At 35.3% G+C, this 13,296-nt stretch overlaps 2 protein-coding genes across 3 annotated transcripts; one reads left to right on the top strand and one right to left on the bottom strand.

The window, feature by feature from the left end:
- The first annotated feature begins 315 nt into the window (after nt 1–315).
- On the top strand, nt 316–4,287 carry LOC103325591 (S-adenosyl-L-methionine-dependent methyltransferases superfamily protein). 2 transcript variants are annotated; one of them, XM_089047653.1, is made up of 8 exons: nt 316–454; nt 1,154–1,379; nt 1,463–1,597; nt 2,095–2,317; nt 2,410–2,596; nt 3,006–3,190; nt 3,354–3,491; nt 4,030–4,287. In XM_089047653.1, exons 1-8 carry the CDS (start codon nt 358–360, stop codon nt 4,045–4,047), a joined length of 1,209 nt encoding a protein of 402 aa, XP_088903779.1. In that variant the 5' UTR covers nt 316–357; the 3' UTR covers nt 4,048–4,287. The 2 variants fall into 2 exon arrangements, with proteins under 2 accessions (XP_088903779.1, XP_008226004.2); XM_008227782.3 differs by having other exon boundaries at nt 4,017–4,287.
- Nucleotides 4,223–9,231, bottom strand: ALIS5 (ALA-interacting subunit 5). Its single transcript, XM_008227781.3, has 8 exons — nt 8,724–9,231; nt 7,686–7,744; nt 7,494–7,568; nt 7,291–7,404; nt 7,026–7,096; nt 5,783–6,092; nt 5,275–5,564; nt 4,223–4,516 (listed from the first exon to the last, which is right to left on the bottom strand). The coding sequence occupies exons 1-8, from the start codon at nt 8,809–8,811 to the stop codon at nt 4,462–4,464; spliced, it is 1,062 nt and encodes a 353-aa protein (XP_008226003.2). The 5' UTR covers nt 8,812–9,231; the 3' UTR covers nt 4,223–4,461.
- Nucleotides 9,232–13,296: the final 4,065 nt, after the last annotated feature.

Here is a 13,296-nt window from a genome sequence, read left to right as displayed (position 1 = left end):
TGCGTATCCACTGTGTGGACACTGTAGAGGAGGTGCCTTAAAATGGTGAGAGTTGATAAACAAACTGGTTTGGGTGAGCAGCGGGTAGTATGGTGGAGGCGATTGAGAAAGAAAATGGATGGGCAATCTATAATATTGAACCAAGAATGTGGGCAGTTCTGTCCAAACACAATTTAGCAGCTAAATTCCCAATGGCCCATTAAGAACCTTAGATAAATGGAGCCCAACCCAAAAAACTGAACCAGAAAAATTGGAGGGGAGAAAATCCGACCTATGTTGATTTTAACCGGGTATCGTTTGCTCATGGAAATGGTAGTGATAAATCTCCTTTGACACTGTTGTCTGAGCTCAAAAAATATGCAGCATCTTCCAGCCCGCCTGGTAAAGTCTCTGTCTGCTACTTCTTTACCATGCACCACTACCCTTCAAGAACTTGCCTCTGCTCACCCCAAAGGTATGTCCTTCTCTCTCTCTCTCTCTCTCTCTCTCTCTCTCTCTTCCTCTCTTTTGTGTTAAGTTTTTTTTTCTTTTCTTATTTTTGATTATATAGGGGCTTTGTTGAGCATATGTTATCTCTAAAACCATCATTCCATATGTTTGTTTAAATGTGAATTATGAAGCTTTTGGCTATTGGGTCTGTTTAATTTGTTTTCTTAATCGAAACAGAGCTACCAATTTATAACTGGATTGGGTGTATATTGTATGTTGGCAAGATGGTCCACCACGGGCAAGGAGAAATAATATGCAAGAAGAAAGTCATTGATTTTTTGTAACTTGTGTGAGACTCGGCAGTATGCTTGCGCTCATTGTAATTATGTCTCGATCAATCTCAAAACCATGTACATTTATATACCTGATAGTGGATGATCCGTTTGGTTTTTTTTCCCAGTCATTTGTTTTCTCTTTCTAAATGCGACATGTATCTTCCTACATGCTGCATCTTGCTAGGAATAACCTAATTCCAGATTGTCATGTCAACTTAAATTAAAAAATTTCCTATCATCCAAAAGAAAGGTTTTTTTTTTTTTTTTTTTGTTCCCTTAAGCTTATTTTGATGCTAGAAATGCCTGCTTTTCTCGAAGAGCTTTCAATGCATCGATTAATTTTTAAAAAAATTTCTTAAACATCATGGTAATTGGTCTGGCCTTGGTAGGTGTTGCGAGGGTTGTCTTGAAAAAGGGGAAGACACAATTATTCAAGGATGGAAGCCCAATGGTTTACAGTGGAGCAGTTGATAGAATAATTGGTAGACCACCACCTAGGACTGGAGACATTGTGCTGGTAGCTGATGGGGCAGAAAAACCAATAGGCTGGGGCATGTATAATTCCGTCTCCATGTTCTGTGTTCGGCTGATGCAGCTGGAAGAGGAAGCAACGAGGTACTACTCATATGAGGCCTTTCTAGTTCTGATTTATCATCACCTTCACATGGATGTTTAAATTGTTATCCTTTATAAAACAGGGATTTGTCATGTGCATTGAACATGGAGAAACTTCTTGAGACAAGAATTAATGAAGCTAAAGAACTACGTAAGAGTTTGGGGCTTCCATCAGCTAGTACAAATGCATTCCGTCTTGTCAATAGTGAAGGAGACAGGTACTTGACCTTAGTCTATTGAGATTTTTGATAGTATATTTACAGAGAATTGCACCTGTAATATCTCTAGAAGTCATTGCTAGTTGAGTATGAGATAACGATTCTCCCCTTGTCTTTTGTTAGAAAGTCCATATCTGTGTGTGCACTACAGAACTAAAGACACACTCATTAAGCTAATTATTTGACATACCAGTAATAATTAAGCTCCTCCAGGAGTTGAACATGTTTGGATGTTATTTTGTATGCATATTGGGATTGAGAGCAACTTCTTCAGGTTGTATTTTGATAGGAAACTCGTTAAGTTTGAAATTGAATTAGTGTAAATGAAATATGGGGAATATATATAATTTGATCTGAAATGTTTAGTTTTTAGTGGTAACACTAAATTGTTATTTGGGGCTCCATAGCTTTTTGGTCTTGATGTTTCACCTTTTTCTTTATTGCATAGAATTATCTGTGTCACTAATTTACAAATTCATGTCACCTTTGTACCACAGGTTGTCGGGACTAATAGTTGATATATTTGGAGATGTGGCAGTAATAGCATCATCTGCTGCTTGGGTTGAGAAGTACAAACCAGAAGTAGAGGCTTGTGTTGGTAGAATTGATGAAATTAATTATATAAACTGGAGACCCTCTTCGGAAGTTTTGAAAGAAGAAGGATTGGATGCGTCAAATTACAAGGAAAGGGATCCGTCTATTTGTCCTCAAAGAACAAAGGTATATCCCACAAAGTATTACATTTTGCACATTTTAACCAGTTATGAGATCTCTTAAATGTGAATATTTAATTTCATTTTGAAATTACTTAGGTTACGGAAAACGGGATTTTTTATGCCATTTCACTTGAGGGACAAAAGACAGGGTTTTATGCCGATCAGCGTGAAAACCGTCAATTTATATCAACAATTTCAGATGGTCAGAGAGTTCTTGATATGTTCTGCTACAGTGGTGGTTTTGCTCTAAATGCTGCACGAGGGGGTGCTGTGAATGTCATTGGTATGAATAAAGTTTTACTGTATTCGGATGATTTTATTTGAAGTTAGAACCTTTCTTTTTATAAGAACTTCATTGAAACTGGCCAGTTACTGAGTTGGGAATGGAGGCTTGCTTTTGTTCCACTTTGATTTTGGCCATCCTGTTCGTAGCATGCCAATATACATATGGTATCAGTGATCAACTAATAACCACATTGAGGTGATGGAGTTAGCATTATAGTAGCATTATACTCATTTTAGGAGGCAACGAAAGCTGAGAATTTTTCATTTGAGGTACATTAACTTCTCTGGAAAAAAAAAATTCCCAAAGGGCATCTAGAATTGGATGCTATAAATTCATCTGGACAAGACATCTTGAGATTCCATGTTCAAGGCTAGATGAGTTTCTAATTATTCCTGTATTGCATCAGGTGTCGATTCATCATTGCCTGCAGTTGAGCTAGCTAAAGAAAATATTGTCCTTAACAACATGGATCCAGGAAGAATAACATTTTTGAGAGAAGATGCAAGTGAGTTTATGAAGGGTGCTCTTTCTAGGAATGAATCATGGGATATTGTCATTTTAGATCCTCCGAAACTAGCTCCCCGAAAGAAGGTACTATCAGTTAAATGCATTTGTTTCATGATCAAAATCACTTTTCAGTAGAAATTTGAGTGCATTGCTTGTTCCCTACCTATTACTTCTTCTTCCTCTGCCTGTCTGTAAGTGATTCTTTTGTGAATTTTTCCACTTCTTATTGGGTCGTTATTGAATCCAGGCTTTACAAAATGCATCAGGCATGTATAGAAATCTAAATTCATTAGCAATGCAACTGACAAAGAGAGGTGGTCTTCTCATGACCTGTTCGTGTTCAGGAGCTATGACGCAAAGTGGGATGTTCTTGCACATTCTTCAGGCAAGTTGTACTCTGTTGGTGTGCAGTACCCTGACTAGTGAAATTCTAAAGATTTCTTATTTTATAAAGATAACCACCTTCCCAAAATGTTTGACGCCATTAAATTCTCATCAGACTAAAATTGATAGGAAAAATGACATACTGACAGAGTAAGATGTCATATGTCATTAAATTATATGTAAAGAAGGGAATCACTCATTGCATAATGTAAAGGAGCCTCGTATATGCGAAGAACATTACTCATTCAGGTTCATGTGTTGCGATTGCGGACGAACTTTCCAGATTCAGGTCAATTCTGGTTTCTCTCAAAATTGTTTTTGGCCAAAATGAGTAGATTTTCAAATGGTATATACTAATTATAACAAAAATAGGCAATTAATCAGCCATAACATAAGAACTTTATTCCCTGAAATTTGGCTGTAATTATCTGCTGTTACAAAATGAGCGTCATGCAATTCCATTTAATTTTATAAGCATCTCTTCATCTTTCTCAACTTATCTTTTAATTTTTATTTGTCTAATCAGGGTGCAGCTTCAGCTGCAGGGAGAAAAATAACCATTCTGCGGGAGGCTGGAGCAGCATGTGATCATCCCATTGACCCGTCCTACCCTGAAGGCAAATACCTTTCAAACATCCTTCTGAGAGTGCTTTGAAGATGACAATCACTTACATTGGAACACAAGCGAAAAAACCAATCATAGTTTTTTTGTAGAGCTTAAACAAAGCGATCGAACAATGGAAATAACTTTAGATGTATTCAATACTATTTCTGGAATTATACATGAAAGTTCATAATGTCATGCTCTCAAAAGAGAATGGGATAAAAAATAAAAGAAAACTCCAAATGACCGAAATGCATCTCAAAGTCATATGTACTGCTCACATTGAAAACATTAATATACATATAATTAAAATCGGTCATTAGGAAACGCTTGAGTGAAGCAATTGTCATGAGCAGTTTAAAACGCCTTAATGCCCTCCTGGATTTCTGTTCCACGACAGATAAGATGGATCTCCAAGTTGCCTGAAAGAAAAAAAAAATGGGTCATAAGAAAATTATTTTGTTTCCTATAAAAAATCATGATCAAGTAATATCAAGTTATTCAGACCCCAAAAAAAAAAAAAAAAAAAAGTAATATCACGTTATGAAAAGCAAAGGCCGGCCCCAGCCATAAATTAAAATGGAATGCACTTGAGGTGCAAGGGAAAAGTGGTCAAATAATAAATATCTTCAAGTGCCCTGCTAACAAAGAGTGTTACTTTAGTGACAAATGGGCAATGACTGACCAGAAAGGACACATATCTGTGTTCTGACCAATCCCATCTACCAACTAGCTGGACATGAACTACACTTTCGATTGCTGGTTCTTATTATGCGTCGTGAAAGCAGGGGCGGAGCTAGAATTGTAAAATTAGGGGGGCCAAAGTAGAAAATACAAGTATATAAACATCCAAATATGCAATAATTACATATTTAAAGCTAAATTTTTCTAATTGAGTCATGTCTAATTTGTTTTAGAGGAAATTTTAACTTAATTTATAAATTATTGATTACAAATTCTACATATTATATATAATATAATAGAGGAGGGATACAAATTTGGGGGGGCCAGGGCCACTCCAGGTCTGGGAGTGGCTCCGCCACTGCGTGAAAGACTGATCACACAATCATACAAAATATAATGCCACAAAATGGAGGAGTTCATATAAGGCAACTGTTCACAGAATTTATATTCCCTGCATGATAAAAATAGGAATGGCATATTTGGTTTAGGATTTTACCTTGGCTTAACAAGATATACAACTGTGAAAGCCATGGCCAGAAAGAAGCACAACCCACCAACAGTGAGATAAGCAATGCCAAGGAAGTCATTCCTGCCACCAATCCAACTAGTGGTAGAAAGCACGAGCTTCTTTTTTCCATTAAAACTGTATGTGTTGTAATTGTTCTCCAACGTCACGTGTAATTCATCACCTACTTCCAGATCCACCTCAATCTTCCCATACAACTTTCTAAATGTTGGCAGTGCAGCAGTTCTCATCCAAACAATAAGGTCCTCTTGCTCACTTAACTGTTCAACAAAACATATTGACCTGGTTAATCACTTTCCTTTTTTAACCATTAAAATAATACATCTTCAGCAGAACAATATCCTTCCATGTAATACAAGTCATTTTTCCTTATTTCTGACTAAAAAAAACACTTTATTGGGGTTCAGAATCTTCAAAGATGCATAAGAGCAATAATAACACTTCAAAACTAGAGATGAGAAGTGGGCAAATTGCTTACTGGTTTGGATGGATCGAGAGACGCACCACCTCTAAGAGTTCCATTCTGAAAGTTCTTTGGAAAGACTTTTTTGCCAAACTTGTGATCCCTATCACTCTTCCATGAGATATCCTTCTTGTTCACCGTCAACGGCTCCGTCGATTGCTGCTTCTTGCGTGAAAAACTATAGGTGTCGTTGAACAAACTCCAAGCTATGAGACCACAAGGCACAACAGGTTGACCACCTGCCTTATCTTCAGGCTTACAAGCATCCACTTGATTTTCAGACTTTGGATCTCTCAATTGTTGATCACTTCGGCTTTTAACATACCTGAAATGTAGGAAGCCACAGTCAGACCAGATATTTTCTTTTTGCCAAATGAAGATCTCATACTTGATAATATATATTTCCACACAAAGCTAATTGTATCAACTCTCTACCAGGAAACATCCATTGTAGTTGCAGAGTGAAATTAATCAAGAATGAGAGAGACCCTAGGCTTTGCTGGCAGCAGAAGCTTGAATTACATGAACAATTATTCACAGAATGCACATGCCTTAAACCAGATACTCATTTTTTATTAGCCAAATTATTCCAATCCATAAGTCTGCAAATTCACACTCATTTACATACACTTCAGTTTTTTCCTATTAGGAACAGGCTTTTAATAAGACTTGTAACTGACTAAGTTTTTATTCTATTTTGTAGGAGACCAAGTACCTGACTTAAGGTCCTATATAAAAGACCCAATATCTTCACTAGACTCTACAACAACCACCAAAAAAACATGTCCCAGGATAACTTATGAAACAAGTGGGTGCTATTCACGTTCATTTACGTACACTTTCAGTTTTTCCTATTAGGAACAGGCTTTTAATAAGACTTGTAACTGACTAAGTTTTTATTCTATTTTGTAGGAGACCAAGTACCTGACTTAAGGTCCTATATAAAGGACCCAATATCTTCACTAGACTGTACAACTATAAAAAAGAAAAATAAAACATGTCCCAGAATTACCCATGAAACAAATGGGTGGTACTCTTGACTACAAGTCATTATCTGCTACAAGAGCCTCCATGGACCCTGGCCTACCTACCGTCCTGCTCATATATGGCCCACAAATATCAAGGTCCCTATAAAACTATGATAAAAGTTGGCAATGCATTAAATTCAACCAACCCTTTCATTGATTTTCCACATAAATATTATTGCATCAACCATACTAAATATAAATGGAGGGTTATGGCTAAGCAGTAGACATACCTACGATGGTTCTGGTAGAAATTATCCAGCTGGTAATATACATATATAGGGTGCTTCATATTCTTAGTTACCTTCACGAGGGAAAAAGATATCCATCAACAAATATGGGAATTGAGTTTCCAGTGCTAATAAAAAAAATTATCTAAATGTATATAATACTGCATAGTTTCTAGAGATGTCTTGGTAGCTCAACAATGATCACCCACCAATTACAGTCCCTTGATGATAATTATAAAGGAAGGGGGGAGGGGGAGGAGAACCTTACCTTCAGAGTTCTGTTGCATTTTTTATCTCCGGGGCCTTGTATGTACCCGACCTTATCACTTCTAGAGGGTGTTGGTATGCAATCAGTTTCATACCGATCAATAATTTCAATAACCTGATAGAAACATTTTCCTGATCAACTGCATGTAGAACTAGAAAAGAATAAACAAATTATGCATAGAATTGGATTTCATTTAGCCATACGTCTCGAGAAGCAAAGAGGGAAACAACTCCGATGGGAATGAAGACAATGCTTACAAGCATGAATGCTGAGATCACCTGCAAGCACAAGCGTGTACACACATAAAGAGATAAGGCCACAGTTCAATTTAAATTTTAACAGGTATGCCGATACCGTAGCTAAGGGGATATCAGGTACAATAGTATAAAATGTACCCATCGTGGCGTGAGAATTGGCTTGCATGCTGGAAGTTCCTGCTGAGTAAATCTTGAATCTGAAAAGATCAAATTTTATAATCTCTTTAGTTTATGATTGATAGAAAGGCTACTGAGCAACATGTGAATTACAGTTTGAAGGCATGAAGTTGGGTTTTCAATGCCCAGCTACACCGTATCAAATGATAAACAGGAAAAACATCTTGTACATATCAGTATGTCAGCTTTAGGTGGACTCAGATTTCACAAATTGGCCAAAAGCGTTAAGCGTGTGGCACACCCGTCTATTTTGCCAAATATTAGTACACAGACTGCATCCTAATTCTCCAATGTTAGATACCCTTAGATTACCATCACAAGACTTTCATCCCACAATTGAATTACAAAAAGATTTCCAACACTAGTTACCATGCCTTACAAATTTGATTGAAGTCAAAGTAATTGGAATGGTATGGACTCTTAAGTATTCATTATCTATGTTAGGCCATCTGATATTATATGCATACAAGCTTTAATGCCTCTAAATATTTAAAATAAAATAAAAAATTATAAAATCAGAAGAGTTCTTTGTTTCGATGTTTAACTGAGTCTTCTTAATTTTGCCTTCGAATTAATGAACACAGCCTAGTTTTCAGATTTTTTGATACAAACAATACTGGGGGAAGGAGGTATTTAACCTAGGACCTAGGGGTAAATGCTTTTAACCACATGAGCTACAAGCCCCTTGCATGAAAACAGCCTAGTTTTCAGATTTGCTCTCACAAACTTAATGAACTATCTCAGGTATATCATTGACTTCTGAAATCTTATGAAACTAACTCAGCAAATAAATATCAGACGGGAAAATCTCGAGATACAGAAATAAATTTAAAGAATAAAAATATTAATTTAGAAAGAATAAAAATGTAAATCAGATAACTGGAAAGCGAAAATGGCAAACCCACAGGCAAATATCCACAAAGTATCATCTGGGTATTCTTGAGAAGAACTCAAAACCTTAAAAGAAAACAAAAGCTGAGGGCTTTGGGAGGAAATTACATTTGGGTCGCTTGGAATGCCTCCTGGTAGATGTTGGATCGGCAGATCCGGCGCCTCCTGAGCTAGACGGCGCCGTATTGGAACTCATCAGTGACAAACCCTGTCTTCCCCAGCAAAGATTTTAAAGATTTTTGTTTTTAATAAAAATTAAAAAAAAAACCCACTCGACCTGTAAGAAAGAAATGAAGGATTGGGTATGTAAATGATCAAAGAGACGAACAGATGGAGAATTGGGTAAAGGGTTGTGTTTCTTTTTGGTTGATTTTCGTAAATTGGTATTGGCGTTAACAGGGGTGGGTGGGTTTTGAGTTTTGAAGATTTGGATTGTATTGACTTTTTTAGAGAGAGGGTTTGGAAGAAAGTGTCTCCTTTCGTTCCCTCTCTACAAGGTGGCTGGCCGGCGACCCTCTCTCTCTCTCTTCTCTAGAAGAAAGAAGACTAGAATAAGAATATTTTCAGAGAGAGAGAAACAAAGACCATTGAAATGTCAAACTAATACAATGCTTCACGCGCGAGACCTGTCCAATCCTTTTCCTTTTATTTTTGCGTTAATTACTATATTTTATAATTTGCTAATATTAATATTTGGTTTCTATTATAGAACATAAAAGCAAAAACAAATTCTGATTTAAATTTTTTTTTTTATCAATGATTTATTATTTTATGAAAATTAAGTTTCAAGTGAAAGTTAATAATTAAATTATAAAGTTTAAACTTGTAATAAAGATTTTTGTTGGACTTTAAACTTGTAATATGAAATATATTTGAAATTTCGGCTTTTTGATGTCGCTTTACTTCACAATTTCAGGCATCCTCCAATGAATGGCTGTTATAAGGGATCGGATAGAAACATGAATTTGATTAGTCGATTTATTTTGTGAATAAGGAAAAATATTATGGTTTCCATCATGAATAAATATAAAATTGAAAAGTCTCTCAAAAAAAAAATATAATTGAAAAGAATAGTATTGGAGTTTGAAGTTTGGAATTTGGAATTTTCCTTTTTTAATTATTGTGAGGTGAAAAGTAGGTGGAAGAGTTTTTTAGGCGACTATTTCTTATGCAAAATTGAATTGATCAACAACAGAAAGTCGCATAAAAATAAGTTAAAGTCCAAAAACATCCATAATGAGCTCCTTAAACTATTTTCTTAGCATAAGTAGAAGTTAAAATCTAAACATTCATAAAGAAGCTATGTCAAGTAGAAGTTAAAATCTAACCATTCATAAAGAAGCTATGTCACATATTAAAATTTAGTGATATATATTGGCTAACGCTAGGGAGGAAGAGAGGGTGTTCTTACACAAAATATTATCAAGGCATCATTGGAATTCAAACTTGAGATTACTGATTTGTATGTCAAGACCCTTTTATATTAGGCTAGACCTCATCGACTTTGTCAAGTAAGTTTTGATTTCAATGATCCAATAATTATTAGTTAAAAGTAAATTAAAATATAGGCACCTAACTACCATAAAAGCTACTAGTTGTAATATAATAGTCCTCCAGAAACATGTTGATGTCAAAACATGATCAACTTCAATGGGGTCGTTTAAACTGAGAAATTCATATTTTAGTTGGTTGAGATAGACACTTCATATCAAACTCTTGAGGTGTGAGCTCTTCGTTTCCATGTTGTTTTGCTATTGATTAATTGTGTTTATGCTTGTTATGGAGGGTAGTATTTTGCATAATGATATATTTTCTTTTGAGTTTCTTCGTTCATTAACAATTTATTTTGAGTTGTAGGATATAATTCTATCATACATTATTTCGTTTGCACAAATGTAAATACCCTAACAATGTCCTATCAAATTCAACTGCACATACCCGAGCATATAACATGGAATATTTTGAGATTAAATGAGTTCAATGAAATACATTTATGATCTCACAAACTGGAACATTAATTTTCAAATCTTTCACTACACACTAACATATGAGAATTTAGAGGTAGTTAATTAATACATATGTGTTGGTGGTATAGTTCGGTTGGTTGAGCTATTTCACTTTCATTTCATCCATGTGGGTAGAATTTTAAAACCCCAAGCAGCCAATGAATATTTGTGTAAACCCCCTCTCTCCCAATCGCTTGTACTAAAAAAGAAAACTAATACACATGTGTTGCATGTGGACAAAAGGTGGATTGATTCTCATATTGTGGAGAAATCTTAATATTCATATTGTAATCATATTTTCAAATTCATTGTTATAAAGAAATGTTTTCTTATCCTTTTTTTTGGGTAAAAAAAATGTTTTCTTATTCTTAGACTACAATTTTTTCGATCATGTCGATGCACATGCATGGAATGGTCATACAAGACCAAGCCATATATAATATAGTTGAATTAATAGTATCAAACAGTTGCAAATTTGGAATTGGCTTTCAAGGGCGGATGCGTTGGGCAAAAACATGCATTTGACAGTAAAAGAGACTTCTGGGGTTCTCTCAATACATTTTATAGTGCTGCTATTTTTACCTTTTATTTATTTTTCCACTTATTTTATATTTTCATTTATTATGTAAATTTGGAAAAAAAAATATATAATTATTATCTTTTCACCCATCATTATTTTAAAATACCCTTTAATTATTAATTCAATCAAAATAGATAACTTTAACTTCAAGACACATTTTTTCTGTGAAATGTATGCCATGTGTGCAAGAAAACAAATAATAAAAACCTAATTTAACTATTAAAATGAGATCTTGAAAAAAAAAAAAAATTCAATCTCCTATCTCCACTGCCCAGTTGCCATCATCGACCCCTTCCCTGCACCACTGCAAACTCTCTCAAACCCACCACCCTCACAGCCCACTTTCCCCTATCCACATCACCCCCTCACCCAAAAGTCCAATGCTCCTCTAGATCGTTAATTGTTGCATTGTCTATGTTGATGCCCAAAATCGGGCTCCAACTTAGATAGATGAAATGTGGAGTCTTCAGCAAGACAAGAGGGTTATGGACCTTCGGCAAGGAGAGGCCTTTGATCATAAAGCGTGAGATATGCAGTGATTTTAGCAAAGTAATAGTAAAGGTGAAAACTAGTTACCTTTTTTATTTTGGCACTATTCCTCTTTTATTGAGAAATGACAGTAAGAGTTTGCACAAAGTTTCGATGTGGGACTTTGTGTGAATCATTGTGGTGGCCACATGTGTCCAAGGTTTTATGTTATATAGTTGGGAGCTTTGGCAACTGTCTTGGGTAGGCAATTACCACTTCAAAGGGAGTTATTCCTTTGGCAGGTTAAGAAGAGGATGATGTCATCACTGTTTTTAGGGATTACCCTAAAAGTGTCTTTCCTTTGGCAGTCGATGTGCTTGTCAATGCGCCAGTCCCCCAGTGTCGAATGTGCTCGGTTGATTAAGGTGCAAACAGTCTATGCAACCAATCCAATACCCCACTATCATCCATGCCCGTCTTAATACCACTACAATCCATTCCCTCACCATGAGCCCAACAATATTGTATGAAATGGGGCAACAGAGAGTGAATAAAGAGATCCATAAAAGTGGGTTTTTTTTTTTTCTTTTAATTCATTTGAGCTTTCAACTAAATAATATGTTTGGGTTTTGGGTTAGGTAGCACAAATCAAACACAGAGAGTGATGAGAGACAGAGAGGAATAAAGAGAGCAAATTGGGTTTTTCCTTTTGTTTGTTTTTGTACAAACTTTTGATTACCAGTTTGTGTGGACCTGCAATGGTTCTAGGAGGAAATGGAAATAAAGTAGAGGTCGGGGAAGGGGGTTAGTGGTGGTTGGGCAATGGGGAGAGAAAGAGAATGAGTTTTAAAATAAATAAATATATTCTTAGAAGTGAAGTTTTTTCCTTAAGTCCTTAGAAGTCATTTTACAAAACAGTAAATTTGTCGTTAAAATTTTAAAAATAAAGTGGGTGGAGAAACAAGACATGGGAAGCACTCTATATTAATAAGAAAGCGATTAATGTATGGAAAAACCAATTAGGGACTGGTTAGTGGCCCTCTTTGTGATCTTACCATTAGAAAACCTGGAACGACCCTAAATTTTGTGCCATACTCACAGTAATTATAATATGTTTCGACATATTTCATAATATCCTCAATTTTTGTTTAGTAGCTATTATGAATTTTGGATAAGATTCACTTATTTTTATATGAAAAGATTATTAGGTCATCAATCTTGTCTACCTCATAGAAATATCTCAAATTTTATTTTATATAATCTTCATAAATATGTATATCTTGCCAAAAACTTAGTAACTTGTGTAATTCCTAATTTTAAAAGGTTAGAATAAAACTAATAAAATTTACCTATTAGCTCTAAGTTTAATGGTAATTTTCCCCATAAGTTTTTATTTATTTTTAGAACAAGCAGAATTTCATTAATAAAGGGGTAAATACAAGAGATGTACAAGAAGAACACACTCTAAATAAAGGTTCTTGCATACAATGAAGCAGAAAAAATAAATTCAACAAGACAGTGAGTAATAACTATCACAAATTCAAGTCCAACTCACTCAGAGTTGACATATAGAGGATCAAAAAGACTCTTTACAACACTAGTGCTACAGAGAGACCATGAGAACAAC

The sequence above is a fragment of the Prunus mume genome, linkage group LG3, assembly GCF_029339155.1.
Source record: "Prunus mume cultivar Tortuosa linkage group LG3, ASM2933915v1, whole genome shotgun sequence".
Taxonomy (NCBI): Eukaryota; Viridiplantae; Streptophyta; class Magnoliopsida; order Rosales; family Rosaceae; genus Prunus; species Prunus mume.
Note: the sequence above shows the minus strand (reverse complement) of the source record. Positions and strands in the feature narration are given on the sequence as shown.

Excerpts from the sequence above, each read along its gene's own strand:
- LOC103325591 (XM_008227782.3), top strand. The coding sequence starts at position 358 with ATGCAGCATCTTCCAGCCCGCCTGGTAAAGTCTCTGTCTGCTACTTCT. Across the intron at positions 1,380-1,462 it reads CTGGAAGAGGAAGCAACGAG|GGATTTGTCATGTGCATTGA; the intron begins GTACTACTCATA and ends TTTATAAAACAG. Across the intron at positions 3,492-4,016 it reads TGTTCTTGCACATTCTTCAG|GGTGCAGCTTCAGCTGCAGG; the intron begins GCAAGTTGTACT and ends TTGTCTAATCAG.
- ALIS5 (XM_008227781.3), bottom strand. The coding sequence starts at position 8,811 with ATGAGTTCCAATACGGCGCCGTCTAGCTCAGGAGGCGCCGGATCTGCC. Across the intron at positions 7,097-7,290 it reads AATGCAACAGAACTCTGAAG|GTAACTAAGAATATGAAGCA; the intron begins GTAAGGTTCTCC and ends TCCCTCGTGAAG. Across the intron at positions 5,565-5,782 it reads CTCTCGATCCATCCAAACCA|TTAAGTGAGCAAGAGGACCT; the intron begins GTAAGCAATTTG and ends TTTGTTGAACAG.